Genomic DNA, 27,630 nt, shown 5'->3' with positions numbered 1-27,630 from the left:
GAAAATCTAAAAATTCCTACACGTAGGCCTAATTATGCTCACACGCCGACTGCAAGATCTTTCAACAAATTAACAATTGGTATTTGAACTTCTGCTTCGCATTTATTTCGCCACAAGGTGCATGCATGAGATCTGCTTTATATCGCGGTATTCATCATGCGTATGTCTATTTGTCTGTGTTCAGCAGTGCCGACCAAAGTGATGTAGCGCTGACCAACGTCAGAAAAAAAAGTGTTTTTTCCGATTGTTTGTGCCGACAACATATCAGTAGCTTTCAAATACGTCGGTCACAAATAACAGGTTAATGTACTGAGCAGTGACTTGGTGGGTGTCGGGCTACTCAAAGTTGCTTCAATTCAGCACTATTATTTACATGAGGCATTTCTGATCGGTGTTTCACATTTCACGGAGGACGACAAATACATCCTTTGAAATTTTATAATGTACCCGTACCCACGTAGAACGAGTCTCCGGATTGAAGTTTTGCTCTGACTTTCTGTAAGGAAACTTTACACCATTCATTTTCGAAATCAGGAATAAAACTCCAGGGTTTCTGTGCAAATTTGGCAATAGAGAAAGAAATAACCCAATATTTACTGACACTTGAAATTCAAAATGGCCGACTCCGTTTTCCTTAATTCTTACAGGAACATAAACCAAAAAAAAATTAATTTACTTAGTGAGCTTCAAAGTTAGCCTGCAAGAGTCAGACTAAAAACTTATTGTAAATATGAGTCTGAATATCTGTCCCCGAGGCGCTTTATAACACAAGTTTATTTCTTTGTTTGTGACGAAACGAACTACTCTGCGTGATAGCGTGTTTTAGGGGGGTCTAAACGAAAGGGCAAGGAAAAATACAATATCAATGTTCTTACCTGCGTAACTGCTATGTTTTTTTTTCCCTTACCAGAAACCATAAATTAAAAGTTAGCCTACTTTCGGAATCTTATTGATGTACTTTGTCCGCTGCGTTAATTTAAATTTTCTATGAGAATATCTGTTTGAATGCTTTCCCATCAAGTGCTGTAATTGATTGCACTTATCTTTCATTTGGTTTTTCACAGGAACAGAAGGTCATTAACAACTATAGCGTTTCTATTTCGAACAGAAAAAGCAAAGTGTCTCGGGTATTTGGTAGTGCTTGCTAAAGCATTACCATTACAATAGTGTTACATGATTGTGAAAGGTGTTAATTTTAGTGAAAATACTAGATAAAATACTTTGGATAAAATATAGGGAAATAAACCAACACCTTGTCAATATGCTGGTAGAATTTCACTTTGCGTGGGAAAATGCCACAGCATGCAAACACGCTACTTAAAATGACTTCAGTTCCAAACGTCGTGATTGCCCACGTCTCCATTTTCGAGTTTCACGTTAATATCTTTACTTAAGAAAACAATCATCCTGCAAAATTAATGTAAATGGACACTTCTATTACTTTGTACATGTTGTTTCTATCGGATTCTATATAGAATATTATGGGATGTTCAACTATTACTGCTTCTTTCAAATATTATCATTGCTACAGTTCAGTAGATTGCGTAACGCTCTCTGTCCCGATTTCATCTGAAATTATTCCACTTTCAGATTTGTTTAGCTGTCCCTCAGAACCTTGTTCGTTGTCACAGTTTTTCATTCCCTGCGAAATAGCCCACTCGTGCAGAGTGGTGTACCCGAAGTCCGCCAAGTAGTCTGAGCCGACCAGCGACACCTTGGACCACGCATTGTGCACCTTCTTCCCGGAGTCCTGATCTTTCCACCGCAACACTTCCTGCTCAAAGAACATTTCCAACGTCTCGTTGACCTGTTTTTCGGCTTCTTTCTAGAGATTACAACGAAACTGTTGTTATAACACGAAAACATAGTTCTGACGTCACACTCAGTGAAGAAATATTGCTCATGGGAAGAACACTAGGTAACGTATTGAGTCAATTTCTGAATACCATTACACTTCAACTCTAAAATTCAAAATTTAAGTGTAACGTTTATTCATTTCTCAGCTACCCTCTTCGGGGACCAACTTTCTAATCGCTCGTCAACAAACTACATCAAGATAGTCGTTCATGTCTCAAATCAACCTGACATCATTATCATAAAGTTCTTAACATATTAAACACGATTGGAACTAATTTGGGATAATTGCATTTTGATATTTTGCAAATTTCTCAAAAGTGTTAGGTGCCGTATAGCTGAATGTTGCAATATCGCAAATTACTCATAAAAACAAGTGTGTAATGTAAAAAGAAAAGCAGATATGATAACATTTGTAGATTAAATCGACATTACTTCACCACCCAATTATCCCAAATTAGTTCCAATCATTTTATTATTAAGCACATCTCTAATTTATCAGGGAGGCCAGAATGAAAACATGTTTCCTATGCTGTGTCTTCCAGAAATAGTAAAGTTACGTCGAGTTCGTAGTTTCTTTTAATTATCTTATGGTTATTTTGGATGGGGTCTTCAATCTACAGGAGCAAACTTCGGTTGAATTTTTACATCCATGCACACAAATACAGATCAGTAAAGTATAAAAGAAGCGATAGAGGCGACAGCTGGACACAATTTCTTTCTCTAATGGTCTCCCAAACAGAAGATTTTGTATGAACAAGAGATGGGCTCTCAGGCCATTTTTTGTGGCAAAGGCAATTTTTGGCATTACTTAGTTTCTCCCTACTTCTCCTTATCATCTGTAACTCTAACAATTTGCAGTTTATCTACTTTTCTTCGCTGTTGCAAGTCATCATTTTCACCGGCCGGGTATACTCAATTTTGTAACTGTAGGGAGAGTCAGATCATATCACTTGATGTCATCAAGTGAAAACACTCATCATACAAATTTTATTGCCCGTTAATTATCTAGTCATATGATACATCCCCCTTTCAGTGCTCTATAGAAAATAGCCGTCGTCTTATCATATGGTAAAAGGTCAGATAGGTTGACAGAGAAAGGTCAGATAGGTTGACACAGAAAGGTCAGATAGGTTGACACAGAAAGGTCAGATAGGTTGACAGAGAAAGTCTCTGACATTTTAAAGGTAGAATCGTCTCGGAGACAGATACTCGGAATCTCAGGTTTTAAAATACCATGCTGATCTTGCTACTTTTGTGAGCTCATTTTGCAGCGTAACAGAGTAAATGATGCTGTCAGTGTCTTGTTTTATGGAAATTAAAATGCATATTGTCGTTGAGTGTTATTTGTATGACTAAATAAAACTTAAAAACAAAATGCATTTTAGGGAGGGTGGCCATTTTGAATTTCAAATATGAGTTCGATAATTACCATTTTTAGTTATATCGACCATGCAGTAGCAGTACGTATGCCAAAATTTGCAAACCTTCCTAAATTCTTATTCTTGATTTTGAATAAAATGGTTTGAAGCTATAAGTTTGACCAAAAATTAAAAACTTTTATTTCTGAGGCTTGCACTTCCCTAATAGAAAGGTTACAATCTTAACACTGCTTTTTTTTATTAAAACTGGTAAAGTGGTCAGATTTCATAGTCCCAGCTTGTTTCGAAACTTAAAATCCAGGTAGCTTACCTTGGACATTTTAATGAATGCCTGTCTTTCGATGTCTTTGTAAAGGTCCCTGTATTCGCGATGTTCATGTGTATACCTGTCGCACATTCGCCAATGGCACAGCGAAAGAAGAAGAAAAAAGCTTGATCCAACCAATGTACACCACCCAATAGTCTGAGACACCGCCATATCTGTGTCATTTAACTTTGGCGAATCGTCTCCGTCCTCACATTCTGCAGTGGTCATTGCGCATGCGTAATACCTTAGAGGAAACAATGCAATATGTGAACTAGATCATTAATCATTCGAAATTTGACATAATTGCAAAATCATATATGCAAATCAGCGCTACTTATTAAAGCGCTCACAACATTTTGTTCAGCCTGGACATTCTACAAACAAACTTGCTTGTCCGTTTTCCAAGGCAAAGCAGTCTCTCATCCAAACAATTTTCGTAAAAAAATTTGTTTGTTGGTTTTTAATCGTAATGAAGAGCACCGTGCCGAATGTCAACGTCTATTAATGGGCTTGTATTGGGAAAGAGAAGAGTAAAATTGCTGTACTGGTCCAGGTATCGCTCGTTGATGTTTAGCTTTGCTCTCGCATTGTCCAAAATGATCAGATATTGTCTGATATTTTCTTCGTTCAGTGGAGGAAAATACGAGTGACGTAATGACTGTATTACCACAAGTCGAAAACAAGTTCATGACGTCACACTTATCAAATATGCAAGTGAAGGATTTGTTACTTTTTGCAAAATAAAGGGAATTTTTTCTTAACGATTCCGCTTTGGAATAATATGAATGCGCCATGGGCAATTCTAAATCATTTCTGGTCGTCGGACGCGAGAGCGAGGGACACAGCGCTAACTTTCGTGTACAGGCAAATGTCCCGGGGGTACTCCAATAGAAAGTCGAAGGTGTACGGGTATGCGCCGCAAGAAGGGTCACTTGCTCACACAAAAATCCCTAATTATGAGTCACTTTTCATCTAACAACCCTAAATATTGTTCAGTATTAAAGGAAATGCCTCGATACTTCAGGAAAACCTTCACATGCAGTACTAGTAGAATGACGGTAACCCCCCCCCCCCGGTTTCCGAAAAATATCCGTAACAATGGGTCATATTTTTGGAATAGTCATGGCTCGATACTATCAGCATGGGCGGCACATGCCCGTATGTTGAAATTATTGGGAGTACTACCCCATCCCCCACACATCACGGTAAAATATTTAAAAATCGCTCGGTCTACACATACCTTCCGCGAAGTCATACACGATTTCAAAGAAAGTATAGACCTAAAATTTACCCTGTTCTGCTATTCTTTTTTTCGATAACAAAATCGACTGAAACTCAACGGCGCAAACGTTGTAAGCTTAACGTCGGTTAAAACAGCCGCGCCCGACAGTGGTGGCAATGTTTGGAATCCACGTTTAATTATTCACGTATTTCCTTTGAAATACATGGGTCTTACACTCTCGTGTTTTCATTGATTGGAATACTATTATTACCAAGGACGAGAAACATTTTTGGCCCAACTAACAAATACATAAATGATATACAAGTATCGACTCACACAGAACTCATGAAGGCGATAAAAATCCAAGCAACGGCACCAACGAGCGCCCGCACTGAAACGCCTATGAGACCGCAGCAGCCTCCATCGCAGTAGTTTCTGGGTTTACAGAACTCAATGCAACCATTTGGAGCCCGACAGCATCCCGTGATTATCTTCCAAGTCTTGTTGTTAACGACCACACCTGAATGTAGCATTTTGGGGAAAATATAGTATAAAAAATAGCGTTATCAATCAAACTTGTCGAACCGCTAGTATTGCTCGCTTAACATCAGCTCTACTTAAAGAAACCTGTGTGATGAACTTTGCAAACACACAGTTGGCAGCGATTTCTAACGTAAAATTAATATATGTTATACTTTGTTATGAAATTTTTGTATTCGACAGTTTTATGATAGTCATTATTATAAATCATCGCGCGGGACAGGTACAACAATTCGAATGGTAATGTCACATGTGTATGACTGTAACACCTAAATTAATCATCTTCGTATCATTAAATACTGCCTACACAGTCGATTTCGAAGAGATCTTAGGTTTCATTTGCATATTTTATTTATTAGATATCGAGCGACTGACATCAGATTTCGAACGGAAATATCACGGGTATATTTCTATAATGTCGAAATAAACGTTTGTATCCATTAAGTATATAGTTGGTTAAACAGTTCATTATTGCATACCTGTCACGATAGCGAAGCCATGACGATAGCATTATATAATGATATCATCTAATGGCATTAAAAATGTAAAGAGATTTATATGGCTCGTGTGTGGATGGATCTGTTATATGATGTATTTCTAATGAACAGTAATAAGGTTAGCATGGAGTAAAACAGTAACACCATTCCTGTATCTTGGACTTATATTCCTGGACGCTTCATCAACTTTTTAAGGCCTTTCACCAGAGTATGTAATCCATTTAATTGTGTGATTCAACCTCATCTACATCCATATCTACCCATAGTTCTTCCAACTTTGGCAAACGTTAAAGTATACCGTCAACTGTTTCTTAATAAGCAGGCCTGGACATTCAGCGGGGAATAATCATACCTAAATCTCTCAAACATACAATATACTAAATAAATATAACAAACTTTTGCGGGATCTTTTTGAGTTTCGGTATTGGGAAATTTGATCACGGAATCTTATACGCACTAACGCTCAAACACTGGTACAGGCATAAGCTTAATCATCATGGCGCCAGGGTCACAGGCTACGCCCGAACACGAGCCAAAAATCAGTGCAACGTGGGCGTACTGAATGGTATTGTGTAACGCAGTGGATGTTATCAATTAACTCAACGATGGAGCTACCATTACCATCTATTGTGTTGACAAGTATCGATGACATTTTTTTAGGGAACCGATTTCAATTCTAATACCGATGCGGTATTTCTTGTGAACTCTGGAGTGTTTATTATATTCATTTACAGTTAGCCGCCTTGAACACGTCACATTGCTTTGAAACCAAGAATCAGTTCTGTATCTCTAATTCCCAAGAAAGCATTTAAAGTTTTTTTTGTCTAAAGCACGGCAAAGTATTCAGATAACTGAATAGGCTTCTGAAAACTGAAGGTTCAGAACCTATTAAGGTAATCAAAAGAAGTGTAAAATTCCAAAAATATTCATATAACTATATTTTTTACTCACAGATACTTCTAAGGTTAATATACGGTAACATTTAGGTCATTTCGATCCTAGGCAAAACACTAGTCATCTCCTTGACTCACCGATGACGAAGAGTGTAAACGCTGGTCCTACGATGAACATCCATGAATAGAAGATACGATGGACTGGATGGCACGGACACTTGAAGACGACGACCTCGAAGACTGCCTCACCACCGAAGACAAGCAAAATAACGACCACGTTTTGTATTGACGTCTTATTCTCCGCCAATAGGCTGCCTATTTCGTTAAACACTCGTCCAGCCGCCATATTTAAGGTCGACGCGGACTTCCAACGATGCGCGACTAGAGTATATTAACAACTGACTCGATTGTTGTGATATTTTTTTATTTTATTGGTGTTGTCAATCATTTCGACATTATAAAAAATCAAACTACGCAGGTAGCCGTAATACTTTAGGTCATTGTGTGCGTTTATAATAGCTGTAATGAAGCACGGGTCATGACAAAAAATGTTACAGGTATATGACTTCATTGTTGATTTAATATTTGAGACGTGGTTACAGCAAGGTAACAATAACGAAACCGGAAGAGCGTAGGTGACATCACATCAGTTCAAAGAAACTGCGCATTTTAGCTGACAGCATATTTATATGGTAACATCAAAACATAATTTATGAATTTTGACCATGAGTCGAAGTATATCATGTTTTGACATTGAATTCCAAAGTTGAGATTACAGAACGGCAATGTCAACCACTTTAATCGTGTCTGTGCCTCTACCGTGACTGATCCGTAACATTCGTCTATCGGAAATAGTTTAACGGATTTGACGGCTTAATTTGATGATCGCTTGAGACTAATCTGTTGGCGAAGGTCGTGTAGGGCAAAGATTCAACTTTGACGGATTTATGTGGTAGATACTAAGAGTTTATCATGTTTGGGTTAGAATATTTCGTCATAATGAAACCTATCAAGACAGTACTATTTCGAAAAATATCGCGACAAATATTATTTCATTAAAATATTCATACGATAAAAAATGCAAAGTTGTTAACAAATGCTCAATGGTACATAATATGTTGTGTAATGCTTAATGATTCATATGTAATGTAAACTATAATATGTAATTTATACAATATATTAATGATTATGTACAAATGTATTGTCACAAATACTGCACACTGCATGTCGATAAAACGTCACACTTTTCTTCATTAAGTCCCGCTTTATCATATTCTCAATATAGTTAAAACGTTATCAACTGCCATTTACACGATAAACAAATCAAAATAAACTTTTGATATGAAAATGTTGGCATTGTCTTCGTCGAACGATTGGTTAACTTGTGTCTGAAGTTTCATCAAATAGGGATTTGTGTCTTCTAGAAAAGGTAAAAATAAATTGTAAAATGTGCAAGAAGACATCTCTGGGTCCTGTGTTACCGTGCCGACTCTTAAGACTTACAATACCTAAGTTATAGAGATCAACGAAACTTTTATGTTCAAACGCTGAAATTAATCGTATTTAAAACTGCAGAGGGGTATTCCTCTGTCAACAGAGACCCCGTCAGTGTGCCATCAACTTTCCTCTAAAATGCAAGACAGTGACATATATTGCCCTACGAGAATTGAAGAATAAAAGTAATGGTGTCAGTACAATGAGATCATTCAAAATATGCCATTTCAATTGGATGTGTTCTAACTTAAATCGCATGATTTGGTGAGTGTGGTAACTCCATCGTCATGGTAATGAATGAGAAACCATGGTTTTAATCTCCTTCTGAGATTTATAATAAACTGTAACGCGACTATTCGGAGACTTTGGGAACAACCTCCTTCCCCTGCTTCTTTCTCTTCTTTTTGTTTTGTTTTCTTGTTTGTTTTTGCTGTGTGTGCGAATTCAACTCATCGGCCACTTCAAGGGCTTGGTTAACGAACACCATATCCAGTTTTTGGACAAGCGGCTGCGGTGGCCCATCCTTGAAATCCGTTGACATCGGTGGGCTCGGCTGTCGCTCTTCGCCTGTCTTTGATTTGATGTCCAAATGCTCGTTGGCGATGGACCATTCGTGTAAAGTCGTGTAGCCGTAGTCTGCTGCGTAGTCGGATCCGACGAATGAAACTCCCAACCACGTTTGGTTCACCTTGTCCCAATCTTCGGGATTTCTGCAACAAAGTTCCTCTTGAGCAAAGAATCTATCTAGAGATTCCTCAATGCGAGCTTCTGCCTCTCTCTTGCAAGAAGAATTAAACAAAACGAAGAAAAAAAAACACTTTAAAATAAAATCGACAAACAATTTGATATCTTTCATGGAATAATTTATACGCTTACACATGTGACATTGAGTTCAGTCTATTCAAATCGTGGGTGGAACCACATTCATTCTGATTGGCTACCCCTCTGACAAGACGATGTACACGACGTGATCTGACAAGTATACTAGCGCCATCAACGGCTACAAAAATATACGGGGACTCTTGTAACTGCAAATAGACCCTAAAAAGAATAGGAACTGTATAATAAATAGATATACTGTTTTAGTTTTTTAAAAGGTGTCTTTGCTGTTGTCATTTTCTACGTAACTGTGATAAAGTCAGCTAAACTGTTATTTAAATTCAGCCATTCTCTTACAAATGCCAGTGCATTTCGAGAAAGATGCCAAAACGTCAAAAACAACAGAACATTTGCAAGTAGGGTGTAAGAAAAGTTAAGATTCGTCATACTGGCAAATATTCGGCCAACAACGACCTCGAAATTCGTTACGTTTTATATCTGAAATTACTGATCGACGTGTGTAAGGTAAAATCATCGATTACGCCTCAACATGGTAATTATTTGGTACGGCATACACAAATTGCACATAAAAAGTGCATGAAATGTGGTCGCATATATAAAACGAATTGTTGTGTTTAACATCACAGACAGAATTTCATTAGAATTTTTGCAAACTTTATTTGTGCCGTCGTTGTGTCATATCACCAAAGTTGTTTCGTCGTACCCTTGATCGTTCGATGAAAGCCTTCCGCTCGAGATCCCTGTAAATGTCTGCAAATCGTTGGTGTTCGTAGGTGTAAACTGAACACATTCTCCATAGGAACATACCAATCAGGAGTATTAGTAACCCAAACACCAAGATCATCAACCCTATGCTCTGGGAGAACGCCCTGTCACTGACATCAAGTACTGGTGTATCCTCGTCCGCCTGACACGGTCTTTTACTCACTGCGCAAGCGTAGTATCTACCGACAAAATGTAAAACTCGTAAAGCCTGGTGGGCAGATGTTCAGACTTTCAAGATTTACAATACTTTGCTGGTATCCTTCTTTTACGAACTCATTTTTAGGCTTGTGTGGAGTAAATAAGATTTCCATCATTTTGTTTTATTCAGAAAATTGAAAAGGTATTTTTTAATTGTAGTAAAACTTACTGATCATTTGACAATGGGGAGTATACTAATTGTATCCATAGCAGTGTATAGAATAAATATGTTATTATGCTTCAAAAGGCTTCTTTATCGCTGTTTTGATGAACAAGCTACAACAAATTTTTTTTGCCGCAAGAAAACAGATGTCCAACTTTGTGTGTGACGTTACCATCGGGACGTCATCTAATGCTGTGAAGTGCTACTCTATGCAAATGAAAGTAAGTGTATCGCTTCCACCTTATCATTACCGTCGCTATACACGCTACAGATTGATACGTAACAAAGATGTTGTCCATAAGAAACTAGCACCTCGGATCTTGCAGTGTATCGACAATGTCAATGACCCTAGCATTTTACCGACAGGATACATATACATGGATAAATAAGGACTGTAGACCAGGCTGAATCGGGAAAATGCACGGTACTCAGATGAAGACTTTGAGGGTAGCATATTTCTGTAAGAAAACTCGACAGAGATCACGTGATCTAAGTGAAAATTTATCTGCGCTCATTAGGAAACGACAATAACAAACAGAAATATGATTTTGATGATGATGCATTGGACACAAATCTTACATAGTGGTATATAATCTAAAGGGTCTATAGATTCAATACACCCGAAGACCAGGAGCCAGGAGACATATTGATGGATTGAATGACGGTTCCCGAATGAAATGACAAGTTGGAAGAGATTTCAATGTAAAGAGAATGAACTAGGTGACGTAGAAGGCTGTAAATTATATCATCTTGTTCGCCGCTGCGCTTTTGCATTGCTGTGAATCACATATTATAGCATTCTAGTCAATAGTCTCCATGATGGTCTTTAGACATGATGTCACTATTGCCATTGCCTGTGCAAGAGGCAAAAAGGAACTCGCCATTCACTTTGTTTAGTTAGCTAGCCAGCTAGTTAGCTAGTCTGTTGGTTAGTTAGTTAGTTACTTATGTAGTTGCTTAGTTTAAATTTTTAGTTAGCCACTTAGTTACATTCTCGCGAGCCAGAGCAATAATTTCCGCTCCGCTGACCTACGCAAAAATCTCTTGACGGGTAGCGCTGAGCTCTTGCCGTAAAGAGGCGCGTGGTTTACGACGATGCTTAGTTATCGCATTTTCGTCCACCGATCGATCGAGTACACAGTTTGCACAAACATGTAGGTCATGGATCTCAGAATGTGCGCTAAAGGCCCGATCAGTTGGTTCGCAACTTCAAACAACTTGAAACAACCTTACAATTAAAATCCTTTAGTCTCGAGCACTAAAAACAAATTCTATTTTCTGTTGCTTATTATCACCCAGCACTATCGAGCTATACTTACGATGCATTCATAAAGGCGATGAAAATCCAAGCACTCGACGCTAAAAGAGCCCGGATGCAGATGTAAGACAGTCCTAAGCAACCACCGTTGCAGGAATGACGAGGTATTAAGAATTCCTTGAGTCCACCAGGTGATCGACAGCAACCCGTGACTAACCTCCAGGTCATGTTTGACATAGTGACACCTGGAAGGAAACAAAGCTTGGCGTTTGACAAGTGAGAACAAGTCAAAATGGAAAGAAGGAAAGGAAGTGGACGAAAATATAGCGGAGTGACTGTTGGTTGTTCTGATACAGTGACTTGAAGGTACATCAATAAATCACGAATATTTTGTTCTATCACCACCGTGGTTCTATGCACCGTAGCATTACCGCTGTCGCTGTAGCATTCTAGTGTTTGTCTTTCGCATAGCTTTATCGCGTTATACCTGTAAACACTTGTCACTGGACCATTACCTTAATAAAAATGTCTCGCCATTAGATTTATTGTATTCTTACCGGAGTCTAAAATGTCCGGACGCTACAAGTGTTAGACTGTCGACACCTACCTGCGCCATTGTATCTTGCAGTTCCAACGTTTCGCTGGGCGCGGGTTGCCATAGCAATTTGCATTATTGTCAACCTGGAGCCTAATTTTATGTTATATTATCTTTATTTTCTTTATTATCTTATTTATTAAAGTACCGTTTGTAATTGTGGACATGTATTGCCACAACCAGCCCCTAGGGCTTATAAGACACTGAAGTAATACAGATCTTTAAGATATGAACAAGCAAGTCATCGTTGATGACATAGTCCCTACTTGTGAATGCTTGAATAATTACAAGTTCTTGGAGAGGATAGAGTCCTGATCATCAATCGGTTCTTTGTTTAAGAATGAGTTCCATGATGGTGAAAACATAAAACCAATGTAGGCTGCCATCCTAATTACAAAATGATATTAATATGTCAATAATTAATCGACAAGATGTTGCCAAACAACACTGACAGATTATCACCTGTACCACATTTAATAAGCGATACTACTAAGTGTCAATGAATTGTTTTATACCACTGTGAGATCAACATCTGTACCAACTTTCATCAAATTTGAAGTATTTCTTGACATATCACTCTAATTAGGAAAGTTCATTATATATGTGAATTGAAAATTAATTGACATGACACTGCTATGTGTCTTTCTTCAATGTTAAAACAATGTGAGCTCAACATCTGTACCAAGTTTCATGAATTTTGATGAACATTTCTTGACATATCAGCCTATTTAAGAAAATTAATTAACTATGCAAATTAGCAGTTAATTAACACGATACTACTGCATATCTATGCACACCATTAGACTGTGCCACGTTTCATCAAAGTTGATGCAGCGTTTCTAGACATATCACACTTATTATGACAGTTCATCAAATATGCAAATTAGCTATTAATTGACAGGATACTGCTTAATACCTGCATACAGTATTGCAATACTAAGATATTAACTCCTTTACAATACTTTTTCTACCTTGTACAATTCCTGTGTTATACCAATTTTAGACTACTGTGCGGGTATATTGGGCTTTGGTTAGTTTAATAACTGATACAATACAAGACCGAGCATTGAGATATTTCATTGGTGTACAAATATGCACCAAAGTTGGCTTTAAATGGAGATATGGGTTGGGATAACTCAAGTTTTCGTCGAAAGCTTGGTATGTTACGTTTCTGGAATAGACTGTTGAAAACACAAGATAACAGAATGACGAAATCAGTTTTTCTATGGGATTATAGTTTGCAAACAAAATATTGGTCTAACGATATAAAAAGTGTGTTCTCAAAAATTGGCGTACAAAGTAAATTTATGAACCGAGAAACTATAAAATCAGAAAAAGCGCGTGAAATGTTAAAAAACTTCCATGCTGGAAAATGGGAATGAAATGTTCAACAAAAGTCAAAATTAAGGTTCCAAGACAAGAAATTGACCATTTTAAACCAACAATTCTCAAGTGTTTAATTAGCTCAGAACCCCCGTAAATTGTATATTTTCGGAAAGCCTAGATATAGGGCAACAGTCTGGTTACCATAGTGTCACCATTGTTTACATAACTATCACGTGACAGGTAATTTGCATAACCTTTCAAAAATCGGTTTTCCCTATGTTTTGTTTCAATGCTTTGAGATATGTGGCTGAAATTTGTGTGAGTGCAAGCTTTCTGTAGGGTTTTCAAAAGTATGTCTCAGAATTTTTTTAAACCTTCTACAACAGTTTTTATGCCAGAAAAACTTCCAGAGCAGTGAATTTAAGCATAGTTGATTTCTTTAAAATTGTGCTCCAAACAAACTAAGCAAGATATAAAAAATCTGAGACACACTTTGGAAGAGCGTTGTGACAGCTTGCATTCCAGCAAGTTTGAGTCAGATATTGTGAAGTATTGAGACAAAACATAGGGAAAACCGTTTTTTGAAAGGTTATGCAAATTACCGTGTCACGTGATAGTTATGCAAACAATGGAGACACTGTGGTTACCAAAATGTTCCCGTATATCTAGGCTTTCAGATAATGTATACTTTACAGGGGTTCTGAGCTTATTAACCGTTAGAGAATTGTTAGATTAAAAAGGTCAAATTTCTTGTCTTGGAACCTTAAGAACGTATTGTATTTTTCAAAAGGAATACGGAAAAGAAAAGTATTTGACAGGTTGAGAAGCAGTCTCTCATGGCCCAGTTTAGGACGGGCATACTCCCACTTAACATAGAAACGGGGAGATTCAGTTATTTGAGTGGAACAAAGGTTATGCGAATTCTGTCCTCTTAATGTTGAAGATGAATTTCATTTTTTGTTTCAATGCACTCTGTATGAAGATTACCGTAAGTCACTTTTAGACAAGATATTGACTGTTATGCCAGATTTTAATGAAAAAAGTTATGTATACTTATGACAAAATTCTGTAGTGATGTAGCAGACTACATTTATAAGAAATTTTCTAGAAGAAAAAGCACACTTTACAAATAATGTATTCCTTTTTTTCTTCAATGTGATATGTACTATTTTAACGTGTCTTATAAGCCCAGCGGGCTAGATGTGACAATAGAAAACACTTCATTGTAACTTATTTGCATAAGCATAATGTGCATAAGTCCACATAGGACACTTAAATAAATAAAATACAACAACAACAACTAAAAGAACAACATCTGTACCATGTTTCATAAAATTTGATATAGTATTTCTGGACATAGTCCACTAATTAGGAAAATTCATGAAATATGCAAATTAGCAATTAATTTGCACGTCACTGCTAAGTGACTTTGTACACTATTTCGAGACTGTATGCTAAAGATCTGTACCAAAATTCAGAAAATTTGCTACAGTATTTCTAGACATATCACCCTAATACAAAAATTTATCAAATATGCAAATTAGCAATTAATTGCGCAATACTGACATCTCATTGTGTGCTATCAGAACATGGGTGTGACGAACATCTTTACAAAGTCTAATCAAATTAGTGCATCGCGCGCTCTAAAAAACAGATTACTTTTTCATAAAGTCATTGTAAATGACATAGTCCCCACTTTTTAAATAAAATAGCCGTCACGCGGCCATATTGGATCGGATCACAAAACAAATTGATGTACATATATATGTATGACATAGGGAGTAATCCTTTTACTAAATTTGAATGAAATCGCTCCAGGCATCTCTGAGATATCTGCGTGAACGGACTGACAGACGCACGGACAGACGCACGGACCGTGACGGAAGGCCGTGACCAAACCTCCCCCCCCCGACGGTGTCCGTTGGGACTAATTAAGTGAAAACCTAATAGGTATACCCAACTCAGTTTATTGTTTGAAGGTAACGATTCAGAAGTATTGTGAACTCGATAGATACAATCAGTAAACACTGAACGGCAATAGTTTTATGAACACAATGGGTTTATCTTTCTCCTCATCGGCAAAGAATGAAGTTTGATCATAAATTATGTCGGACTGAGTCAATAAAAATAGCTAATTTTACTATTGATTGGCAAAATATAAGAGACGTGAGGCGCAGAAGTGGTCGTGTTTCACGGAAAACACACAATTTGTAACAATGTCACTGTTCGTGTTTAGGTAGTTCAACAGAAAATATCTCTGCCGTACATATTTCTTTTTTGTTTGCTAAAACGCAAACTGAATCAAAATAGGCAACAGAACGTTACCTAGGCGATTTTGGAGTTTCTTAAGAATTATTCGCATTAGCATGAAAATAAGCTATAGGCAACGATGAGAAATCTAAAAACGTGTCCATATATTTCCTCTTCATGTAATATTTATTTCCGGACGGTCGGATATCGATCACATAAGGTCGCGGCATTATAAACTTACACATAAAAGGACCATAAATGAATCGTTTTCAATCAATAAAAAAACAAGCAAACCACAAACAGTAAGGTGTACCATAAAGAGAACTTAGATCGCAATTACGGCTAACAGACGATAGAAAATGCTAAATAGTCAAAAGGAAGTATAATTATGTCAAGTTTAAGCAATTTGGACTCACCTATGACAAAAAGTCCTAAACTTGGACCAAAAATAAACATCCACGAGTAGAGTTGACGGCGACTTTCGTCACAGGGACATTTAAAGGCGACGAGTTCTAAGAGCGACTCGCTGCCGAAAATTAGCAGGACAATAACCAAGTTTTGTATCGAAGTCTCGTTAGCTTTTACGAAGCTATTCACCTGTAGGAATACCCCTTGGAAAGACATGTCACGTGCCTCGCTGGATTCTACTACGGAGAACTTGCAACACACTTCTGTCCCCGTTTGGAGTAAACACAACAATAACTTTCGTGTTGTTACCATGCAAGCGTCGAGAGTATCATAAAAATACCGCAGTATAGTCTTAAGGTAGAAAGCGCCCCTGTCAAAACCTTTCTGATCTACCACTTGTGTGGTGGTTCATTTGAAGCGCTTGCAGTTATTAATAAATTCACTATTTGGTTTTGTTAAAATCGAACATTTTACTTTTTCCCTTCAAGTTAACATAGGAATGGTGGCCATTTTGAATTTCAAATATCGGGAAAAATTAAGTTAACTTATTTATCAGGTACCAAATTTTCTCGGTAACTCCTAATGTGTATCTTTCTTTTGAAAGAGAATTGTTGAAAGTTTCCTTTTGAAAAGTTTGGGCAAAAGTTTATTTTTTACCATCAAGGCACGTACTACCTTAAACGTTGGAGAACACTTAGCTTCTAGTGCTTAGTTAAACAAACACGAACAACGGCGATGATTGTATGGCTTGCTGATGTAATGACGCGACACGTGATATCTAATCTACGACATCTTTTGAACAGTAATAAATGTCGTAGCATGCATTGTATTATTCATTTAAAGTCAGGCCGATCAATGATATTATCAATTTAGCGTAAATATGATAGAATAATGCGCAACACACGAATTGAAACCCTACGTGTTCGGAAATATATTCTTGTACTGCGAGCGCAGACTTTGATAATCGGTTGCGATGAACTATAGACAAATCTCCTGTCACCAATGTTTCAGACTTCTTTTATGATTTGATGAAGTTGATAATCCTTGTCACACGCTTAGTATTCCCGACTCTGACTTCGAAACAAGTTGGAAATAGCATTTTAAAAACCAAAATATTGTAGGGATATGAAAGGTAATGAGTTTAGCATCTCCAAAGCACGAAAGGCGTTCGTGAAAACGTAGATTTTTTTATTTTTATTTTATTTTTTTAATTTTATTTAATCTCGAACCAACAGGTTGCCCCAATAACAGGTTCGTTTGAAAATAAAAATATAATACAAAAACGAAATATATATAACAGTTACAACGTAAACAAACAGACAGGAGAATTCACATAAGAAAAAAACAAAAAACAGCAATAAAGCGAAAGATACACAGAAAAACATCGCGATAAAAGTAATTATTCAGAAAAAAGGATCTTACATAATCCATGACGAAAATTACTGAAGTTATTAAAAAATATCTAAATTTTGCTTGTTACAGATAGAATTAAAATATGTCTGAGATAGTGATAAAAATGAGTGTTTCAAGATATTCGTACGTGCTGACACTGGTCTAAAAAGAACATCACGATGCAATGTTAAAGCAGGAACGTTAAAATGAATCTGTGCAAGAACATCTGGTACACTATAAACTGAGTGAAGGATTTTATAAAGAAAAAGAATGTCTAAAAATTTTCGCCTGTTCTCCAATGTGGGAAGGCGAAATTCATAACATAGGTTACTATACAGAGCCCTTGAGTAAGCCATCGATGAACGGAAACAAAGATACTTGATAAATTTTATTTGGACTCTTTCTAATTTCTTTATTAAATATAATTGATGAGGGGACCAGATGGGTGAGCAGTATTCAACGTGGCTTCTGACGTAGGAGACATACAATATTTTTAAAAACTTTGATGCTATTAAAATATTTACAAGAACGCTTGATAAATCCAAGCATTTTAAAAGCCTTTGAAACAACATTGTTAATATGCATACTACAGTTAAGTTTACTTGTTAAAAATACACCAAGGTCTTTTACAAAGTTGGTGCGAGTCAAAATAGTTTGTTTAGCACATCTGTAAGGAAATATATTTTGACGTTTTTTTTTCAAAGTGAATGAAATACATGAACATTTTTTAACATTTAATGACAACTTCCATTTGCTCGTCCACTTCACAACCTGGTTGATATCTTGTTGTAGTTTGATGCAATCGGACATATCAGTAGTGACCATAAATAACTTGGAATCGTCAGCATACAAAGATAAATTTGCATGGTTCATGCATTCAGACATGTCATTGATATAAAGTACAAAAAGGAGCGGACCCAAAATAGACCCTTGGGACCTGATGTGACATGTCCCCATGATGACAGTTCTCCGTCAAAAGCTACCCTTTGTAAATGCCATTCAAGATATGTGGAGAGCCAGGTTAACAGATTACCACCTTTACCATATGACTGAAGTTTATGAATTAACAAAGTGTGGTCGACCGAGTCAAAAGCTTTTGAAAAATCCAAGTAAATAGAGTCAACATGCCCTCCTTTGTCCATCACTGTGCTGATATAATTACAACCCTTTTCAGAATTAGAGCGCGAAGCCACTGCAGTGAACTGCAATAAAACTGCTCACACTAATTAGTTTCAGCTGTAGCCAGCTGGCAAAGTCGACAACATTGTATGTCCCATGCAGACAGTTTGTCTGGGAAGTTGAAATAAAAAAGATTTGTACATGGACCAGTGCATGGTAATGTTACATTGTATCTTAATCTTGAACACAGGGTGCCAATAGTAAACTCTCATTTACAACTCGAGCCTCAGACAGAGCTAGTTTTGCCTTTGTACAAGCAGACTTTTTGGTCTTTATCAAGTAACCTTGTTCAACCATAGGGGGATTCAATCTCCGATGATGACGATGACGATGATTAAATATTTAAAAATGAAGATAAATAAACATATATTTGGACTCAGTAAATTTGTTGTTATTGTTGTTGTTATAGTTGTTGTCGTTGTTGATACTATTTGCAGAAAAGAACAAAGTATGCGCTGCAAATTTCAACACAGCCTAACTATACATGTGCGTCGCAAATTCAATACAGCCTAACTATACATGTGCGTTGCAAATTCAATACAGCCTAACTATACATGTGCGTTGCAAATTCAATACAGCCTAACATTACCCAAGGGGTGTCACTTCATTGCCACACACTTTTTTTCGATCGCCAAAAATGCACCTAGCATGCATCGAAATCGGTAAAATTCGACGTAGGGTCAAAGCACATTAGTCCTTCTCAATAATACTCCAACATTTTTACCTCTTACCGATGAAAAGTCGAGAAATCAGCAAGTTTTTCAGCGTATCTGGACGTCTCTTACATTTCAGATTTAAAAGGCGCGGCAGTGTATTGAGTCACGTGGGCGCTTTTCAAATCGAACCAATAGCAGAGCTGAATGGACCAGCGTGAAAACCCGGAGGCAACGTAAGTTTCTCACATCTTTGGAAAGAACGATCTCTTGCTGCGGGTGAACTGGAACTGTAAAGTTACCAGAATTTCGTATGCAGACGCACGCAGACAGTGTCACCCATAGTCTTCCAAAGACGTGAGAAACTTACGTTACTGCCGGGTTTTCACGCTGGGCCCATTCGTTCAGTACGGGCTCTGACCCTACATCGAATTTTACCGCTCTCGATGCTTGCTGGGTGCATTTTGGCGAGCTCTGCTATTGGTTCGATTTGAAAAGCGCCCACGTGACTCAATACACTGCCGCGCCTTTTAAATCGGAAATGTAAGAGACGTCCAGATACGCTGAAAAACTTGCTGATTTCTAGACTTTTCATCGGTAAGAGGTAAAAATGTTGGAGTATTATTGAGAAGGACTAATGTGCTTTGACCCAACGTCGAATTTTACCGATTTCGATGCATGCTAGGTGCATTTTGGCGATCGAAAAAAAGTGTGTGGCAATGAAGTGACACCCCTTGGGTAATGTTAGGCTGTATTGAATTTGCAACGCACATGTATAGTTAGGCAGCAACGCACATGTATAGTTAGGCTGTATTGAATTTGCAACGCACATGTACAGTTAGGCTGTATTGAATTTGCGACGCACATGTATAGTTAGGCTGTGTTGAAATTTGCAGCGCATACTTTGTTCTTTTCTGCAAATAGTATCAACGACGACAACAACTATAACAACAACAATAACAACAAATTTACTGAGTCCAAATATATGTTTATTTATCTTCATTTTTAAATATTTAATCATCGTCATCGTCATCATCGGAGATTGAATCCCCCTATGGTTCAACACCAAAGTGGCCACGGCTACAGCTGAAACTAATTAGTGTAAGCAGTTTTATTGCAGTTCTTTGCAGTGGCTTCGCGCTCTAATTCTGAAAAGGGTTGTAATATAAGATATCAGATTTGTCGTGGTCGAACGGCCGCTGACAAACCCATGTTGACTTTCACATATGACAGATTTAACATGATTAAAAAGATTATTGTACACTAGTTTCTCAAAAATCTTACTGGATAAGGGCAAAAGTGAGTTTGGTCTGTAATTTCCAACCTCAGTTCGGTCCTCAGCTTTAAAAATAGGGACAACGTTTGCACGCTTGAAAATAGCTGGAAAAACACCCTGTTGCAAAGACCTATTAAATATAATTTTAAGAGGAACAGCTCATCAGCGCAATTCCTGAAATGCCATCAGGACCATACGCTTTCGTCGGCTCGATCTCTTTCAATGCAGCTAGTAATTGATCAGCTGATATGTTGAAAGTGTTAAGAACATTGCAAGAGTACTGATTACATTCTGGCAAATCTGTCACATTATCTTTAGTAAAAATGGATTGAAAATAATGGTTAAAAAGTTCAGAAATATCTTTTGAATTTTCGGCCAAAGTCCCTTATAATTAACAGAAGAGGGTGATGACCTATTATTATGCTTACTATTAACGAAAGACCAAAAACGTTTACTATTTGCGCTGATTGAATTTTGCAGTTCAAGTAAGTGGTCTTCGTAAATAGAATTACGTAGTAATTTAAATTCACGCATACGCGAGAAACGAGAATAGTCTGCAGGATTCAATGAAGCCCGGTATTTTTTGCGAGCTTGCTCTTTTTCCTTGAGTAAACAAATCAAGTCCTGCGTATACCACGTTGGGAATTTTCTTTTCTTGATTCGTACCTTAGGAACACTTTCATTTATAGCTGCAAACAAGATGTCGTAGAAAAGTTCAGCGCATTCATCAATGGTATCAGCAGAGTCGAGAATACTCCAGGGTGTTAAATTGAGTTGAGTTTTTTAGATATGGAATTTCCCGCGATTCGCAGTAAAGCGGGAAATTATTGTCTTGTTAAGATGCCACATGCCAGTGTGGGGCCAATCAAGTGATTGGAATGCTGTTCATTACAGGTGTTGTATTGTTGTTGTGGTGTATTTATAAAGTTTTGAGAGCTATGTGATTTCAGTCTAGCAGTGCTTCTCTCCGTGCATGTTTAGTTTTCTCCCGTTTTTTCGCTCTCCATGCGTTCAGATGGCTCACCAGCAGTCAGGTTTTTCTATAGATATGCAATCCTTGAAGAGCGTGGTGCAAGGGCAAGGCAGGAGGCAGTAGCTAAGAACAGTGATAAGCTTTTGGCGAATTTGGAGAATCTGGTGACAAGCAGAATGCAAGGGCTGAAGGACGATATCACAGCCAGCCAACGACAATTTTCACAGTCACAAATTAATGCTATCAAAGAGATGAAGTACACAGAAACGCCAGTTTTTAAGAAGAAAGGGTGTGAGGCGCAGTTTAAGTTTAACCAGAAGGTGGCGGACCATATGTTAGAAGCGCACACGCAGCTCCATTCCATTTCGCAGCAAGTAAATCCCCAAGTTACAACTGCTAAAGAGCACATCGCAAAAGGTATGGAACTTTTAGCTCATAGACAGAAATTAGTACGGATGGCCGATAAATCTGACCTCGGGTGGTTATTAGTGGAAGAATACGAGACCCACGAACTAGCTGAAGGATCTGATGACGAAAAAAGAATTTATAAGGCCGAAACTAGAGCTAACAGAAAGAAAAAAGAGCAGTTGGCCAAGCGACGCGCCAAAGGGTACAGTTCTGGAAACTTTCGGTGGAGTCCTTACCAAACCGAGAAAGAAAAGGTTAATTTCTCAGCAACTTCCAGCGGCAACCAGCAGAGAAAGTCCGGTTCATGTTTTGCTTGTGGAAGTTAGGCCATTGGAGAAACGAGTGCCCCATCTTCAACACCAACCGGAATTCTTCTTTGGGGAGCGCAGTTGAAAAGATAAGTATTTACAGTGAATATTTGTCTTATTTTAATAGTCAGGTGTTAATTAACGATGAGGTTGACGTTGAATTGCAATGCGATACAGATTTCGCAGATGTTCCTAGTGACGGTTTTGGTTTTTGTTCAGATTTAAATTTCCGTGTTTTGAATCAGTCATCTTCAGATACTGCGGTGTCTGTTCCGGTGGTTAGTCCCGTAGGCAGTTTAGCTAAGGCTTTGAATAAGTGGGTTGAAGCGGGAGCGAATTCCCATGTCTTGGATGTGGTTAAATCGGGCTATAAATTGCCGTTGAAAGTTACTCCGGAAAGAGTACAGTTAGTAAATAATAGGTCCGCGTTGGTTCATTCTGTTTTTGTCGATCGGGAGGTCAAAAACTCTTGGCTAAGGGTTGCATTTCTAAAGTAGATTTCCGTCCTCATGTAGTTAATCCCTTAACTGTTGCCGTTGGAAGCGCTGGGAAGGAGAGATTGGTGCTTGACTGCAGGCATGTTAATCTGTGTTTATTCAAGTTTAAGTTTCGTTGCGAGGATGTTTCTTCTGCGAGGCAGGCTTTTGCACAAGGCGATTTTTTGTTTTCGTTTGATCTTAAGTCTGCATATCATCACATCGAAATTTTGAAGAGCATAGTACGTTTTGGGTTTTGCTTGGCCTGTAAACGGAGTCCTGACATTTTTTGTTTTTAATGTTTTGCCTTTTGGCTTATCAACAGCCCCGTACATTTTCACGAAAGTTGCGCGTGTTTTGGTTAGCTTTGGCGTAGTCAGGGTTTCAAGGTGTTTATGTTTATTGATGACGGTATGGGTGGCCCTGCAGGCAAAGAGATTACCCAAAAGGTAAGTTATTCAGTCAAAATGGACATTGGCCAGTTTGGTTTCTAACTGGCCAGTGAGAAATGCCACTGGCAGCCACAACTTACATTAAATTGGCTTGGTCATCGCCTGGATATGAGTGAGGGTTTTGTTTACGTTACAGATTGTCGAATTCAAAAATTGGTTTCGTCATTGGATAGTCTTATTCAGGCTATTGCTGCGGGTAAGGTTGTTTCGAAGCTAGGAAACTTGCTTCCGTCATTGGACAAATTATTTCTATGCAGGGAGGCATTGGACCTTTGGTTAGACTCCGCACGCGATATCTTTATACATGCCTTGAAAAGAAGGCAAGTTGGGATTCTTGTGTTTTTATCGACGCTTTAGCTGTGAGTGAATTGTTTTTTTGGATGAGCAATGTGAAAACTCTTAACGGAACACCGTTGTCACGTGTTGATAGCTATCAGGAAATATTGTATACTGATGCTTCGTCGAGAGGTTATGGCGGTTATCTCCTTAACCAGAGTGGGCAAGAGATCAGTGGTTCATGGTCTGCCACAGAAAGTTTGAAAAGCTCCACGTGGAGAGAGTTGGAAGTAGTATATCGTGTTTTGGAATCTGTTAAAACGAACTTGGAAGGGACAAGGGTCCAACTGAAAACTGACAACATGAACGTGGCGAGAATTTTGACCGCAGGCAGCAAGGTGCCAGATTTACAGAATATTGCTGTAAAAATCGTTACATTGTGTAAAGACAGGGGAGTAAATATAACTCCACTGTGGGTGCCTCGAGAGCATAATGTGCGGGCAGATTTGCTCAGTAGGATTGATGATAGTGATGACTGGGGTATCTCAGAGAAGATTTTTAAGTATTTGGATAATACTTGGGGTCCACATACAGTTGATCGTTTTGCTACGGATTACAACACGAAGTGTTTCAGGTTCAATTCAAAATTCTGGTGTCCCGGTTCAGAAGCTATTAATGCTTTCTCTCAATTGTGGAAAGGTGATAACAATTGGTTAGTTCCTCCACCAAGTGTGATTATACGAGTTCTGAAAAAGTTGTCGTCTGACAAAGCAGAGGGAACATTAGTAGTTCCTTGTTGGCGTTCTGCCCAGTTTTGGCGCTTTTTTTTGCCGAAATGGCAAACAGTTTGCGAATTTTGTCTTAGACTCTCGTTCGCTTCCTAGGAAGAACGTGATCGTGCCGGGTAGGGGACGAAATGGTTTTTTCAGTGGTCAAACTTTAAAGTTTGATTTGCTAGCAATTCGAATTTCTTTTTGCGATGAATGAAATAATACCGTAGAAATTTATCGCAAGGTATGGTCGTATGACGATTGATTTCATGTTTTTTGCAGATCTAAAATTAGAAGAAGCAATCAAATCAGCAAGTGACGATGGGAAGTTTTTGACTCATCCTGACTTATTGGATTTGGCAAAGAAAATGCCGTTACATCTTGTATCATCAAGAAGTGATAACACCGTGAAGAAATATTTTGGTTATTTCAGAAAATGGCAGGACTTTATTCAAGACAAAGGAGAACGAGCTCTTCCAGCAAATGCGGTCCATGTAGCTTTATTCATCACCCATCTCATCGAGCAGAACAGTTCGGCTAATGTCATTTCAAGTTACATTTACGCCATCAAGTGGGCTCATGAAACCAGCGGATTTTCAGATCCTACAATTCACCCTTTTGTTCAAAGTTTAGCAGAAAGTGCCAAGAGACATTGTTCAGTCGGTAAATCTAAGAAGGATCCCGTAACAACCGGCATGTTACAAACACTTTGTTCCAATTTTCAATCTTGCACAGATTTGTTAATTTTGCGTGATCTTACAATGATTCTTTTTGTTTTTTCTGGTTTTCTCAGATATGATGAATGTAGCAACATAAGATGTTGTGATGTAACCGTCAATTCAGACCATTTGAATCTGTATATTTGTCACAGTAAAACAGATCAGTATCGTCAAGGTAATGAGTTGGTCATTTCAAAGCTTGATTCCATTGCATGTCCTTATAGTATGTTTTGAGATACTCTGCTGTAGCAGGTATTGATTTGAATTCTTCAGATTTTCTGTTTAAGCCGATTTATAGATCAAGAAACACTTGTAAGTTTGTGTCTGGTAACAAAAAGTTAAGTTACAGTAGGGCGAGAATTGCGATCGTTTCACGCTTAAATGAAGTAGGTATAGATGGTAAATCTTTTGGGCTGCACTCCATACGATCTGGTGGAGCGACCGCTGCAGCAAATGCAGGAGTAGGGGATCGTTGTTGGAAGCGCCATGGTCGTTGGAAGTCCGAATCGGCTAAAGATGGTTATGTTGAAGATTCTCTAGCAAAAAGGCTAGAGGTTTCAAAAAGTTTGGGTTTGTAAACCACAAGTGGCGCATTTGCCCGTTCTTTAGTTTGTCTAGTAAGGAAGCACCGCATCACCCATAGTATGTGTGTGTAGTTTGGTGTTTCTTATTTGCATAAGAGTCTGGATAAGACATGGAATTTCCCGCGATTCGCAGTAAAGCGGGAAATTGTCTTGTTAAGATGTCACATGCCAGTGCGGGGCCAATCAAGTGATTGGAATGCTGTTCATTACAGGTGTTGTATTGTTGTGGTGTATTTATAAAGTTTTGAGAGCTATGTGATTTCAGTCTAGCAGTGCTTCTCTCCGTGCATGTTTAGTGTAGTTATAAACGACATTGACTTTGTAAGGTTTATTTTTTTCCTACTGTAGTATTGAATTTTCTCATTTTGTTTATTTTTTTTCCCCGTTATGTCATTTTTTCCATTAGGATCTTAGTCCTATTTTCCAAGATGATACCCGACATCTGTTGGGAGCATATGTAGCATAGTATTCGGGTACAGGTTTCCAGAGTTTTTCCTAATTTTTTGTATTAGGGTTTTCTCTCTGGTTTTCCTGGACGGCTATATGCTCTTTTTGTAGTTCACAAGTGGTTTTTCGACATCGTAGTTTGTTATTGAGCGATTTGCATGGTTTCCTTGTTTGGTCTTCCCTTTTTCTTGTTTCTTTATTTAAGTCCTGTTTTTTCAATAAACGCGGGAGCTTTGCAGTCAGTAAGGAAGCACCGCATCACCCATAGTATGTGTGTAGTTTGGTGTTTCTTATTTGCATAAGAGTCTGGATAAGACGTTGAAAATCAGCCCTTTTGAAGTTGTATACAAAGTTCTCATGTGTTTTCACACCTCCAATGGTCCGATGTGATAATGAGCATTCCAGTGCACTGTGATCGGATAGCACAGCTGGGTCGGTTTGGCTAACTGATACTACTCCTGCATCATTGCTACGTACCAAGTCTAGAATGTGTGAGCTACATGTGTTATGGGGGTTGGATTGAAGAAGCCCAAGCTCAGAAATAATTTCGATGAAACGATCAGACTTGCCAGTGTTCCAGGTGCTTGGTTCCAATGCATTGTCAGCTGTACGATTCCGAATTCTTCTTAGAATATGTTGATAATTTTAATCTATACCAAGCTTTGAAGCGGTAAGTTGAACTAAAATAGGCGGACACGAAATGTGTAATTGATGAACAATAAAACCTCTCACAGCTTTGACCAGCAATGTGTTGCCGCTGAGGGAGACAATGTACACTTAGCTGAAAGATACAGTAGATTGCTCAAATTTAGGAAGGCGCTGTCATTGGGTACGAATAAGACAGAAAATGTTGGCTGTTGCACGACTTAAGATCTTGCCATTGCAAATGTTAAGAACTTAAGGGAGCATCCAGGACAATTAAAAAATAGCGGAGAAGTTTTAGAGAGGGGTTGTGTAGAAATTACTGAAGAGGGCAGATTATATGACGAAACAGAAATCGATCTCGGCATCTTAACGATATTCTATGAAGAACATCTTCGAGAAAGGACTGACAAGCTGAAACATGTAGCCGAAGAACTAAGACAGATGTTCTTCTTGTAAAAAGGCAAGAAAACACATCGCAAAAATTGCCAATACTCTGGATGGACTGGCAAACTGTCAGAAAAATATCGTAGCAGAACCGATCACTGGGAGCTGAAATGAAAACATATCTTGGAGGATAGGGGATATAGAATAGCCGGCCAATATGACGTCATCGAGATTAGAACAGGTTTGTATCTGTCTGGGTGAGCCAAACTGAGAACGCTGAATGTTTATAGCCATGTACAAATGGGTGTCATTGGATATAGGCTAACTTCAGTCACATTAGCTCTATGCAAAAATACCTATCCAACTCGGTAATCCGAATAACATTTGAAATAAAATTGAATGCAGATGATAAAAAACTAAAGCGCGTGGATTGTTTATCTACTGGTTCAAAGAGCAACCCTCCTACTTGAATTGACTGGCACCATTGCAAGTCATGTTCTGACATCAGCAGGGAAAGTAGTGGCTTCACTGAATAATAGCTAATGTAAGTTATGACCATTATTTCCATAGTAACTGTGATTGTGTAGAAAATGCCAAGCAAAAGAAATATATGGAGGTTTTATAAAGGCACAAAGATATATCCATTGAGATGAAATATCATGTTTATGGAGATCAAACAGATATGTTCTCAAAGCA

General features: G+C 38.1%; 2 protein-coding genes across 2 annotated transcripts; both read right to left on the bottom strand.

The window, feature by feature from the left end:
• Positions 1 to 1,433: 1,433 nt before the first annotated feature.
• LOC139122162 (calcium homeostasis modulator protein 5-like) lies at positions 1,434 to 7,041 on the bottom strand. The gene is made up of 4 exons (XM_070687580.1): positions 6,834 to 7,041; positions 5,102 to 5,285; positions 3,547 to 3,787; positions 1,434 to 1,825 (listed from the first exon to the last, which is right to left on the bottom strand). The coding sequence occupies exons 1-4, from the start codon at positions 7,039 to 7,041 to the stop codon at positions 1,526 to 1,528; spliced, it is 933 nt and encodes a 310-aa protein (XP_070543681.1). The 3' UTR covers positions 1,434 to 1,525.
• A 119-nt stretch (positions 7,042 to 7,160) lies between these two features.
• LOC139121019 (calcium homeostasis modulator protein 6-like) lies at positions 7,161 to 11,950 on the bottom strand. The gene is made up of 3 exons (XM_070685597.1): positions 11,475 to 11,950; positions 9,733 to 9,973; positions 7,161 to 8,967 (listed from the first exon to the last, which is right to left on the bottom strand). Exons 1-3 carry the CDS (start codon positions 11,783 to 11,785, stop codon positions 8,542 to 8,544), a joined length of 978 nt encoding a protein of 325 aa, XP_070541698.1. The 5' UTR covers positions 11,786 to 11,950; the 3' UTR covers positions 7,161 to 8,541.
• Between the last annotated feature and the right edge of the window lie 15,680 nt (positions 11,951 to 27,630).

This window comes from Ptychodera flava, chromosome 21, assembly GCF_041260155.1.
Source record: "Ptychodera flava strain L36383 chromosome 21, AS_Pfla_20210202, whole genome shotgun sequence".
NCBI lineage: Eukaryota > Metazoa > Hemichordata > Enteropneusta > Ptychoderidae > Ptychodera > Ptychodera flava.
Note: the sequence above shows the minus strand (reverse complement) of the source record. Positions and strands in the feature narration are given on the sequence as shown.

Excerpts from the sequence above, each read along its gene's own strand:
- LOC139122162 (XM_070687580.1), bottom strand. The coding sequence starts at position 7,041 with ATGGCGGCTGGACGAGTGTTTAACGAAATAGGCAGCCTATTGGCGGAG. Across the intron at positions 5,286-6,833 it reads GTTTACACTCTTCGTCATCG|GTGTGGTCGTTAACAACAAG; the intron begins GTGAGTCAAGGA and ends TGCTACATTCAG. Across the intron at positions 1,826-3,546 it reads CATTCATTAAAATGTCCAAG|AAAGAAGCCGAAAAACAGGT; the intron begins GTAAGCTACCTG and ends TGTAATCTCTAG.
- LOC139121019 (XM_070685597.1), bottom strand. The coding sequence starts at position 11,785 with ATGTACCTTCAAGTCACTGTATCAGAACAACCAACAGTCACTCCGCTA. Across the intron at positions 9,974-11,474 it reads ATCGCCTTTATGAATGCATC|ATACTACGCTTGCGCAGTGA; the intron begins GTAAGTATAGCT and ends TTTTGTCGGTAG. Across the intron at positions 8,968-9,732 it reads CTTTCATCGAACGATCAAGG|AGAGAGGCAGAAGCTCGCAT; the intron begins GTACGACGAAAC and ends TCTTCTTGCAAG.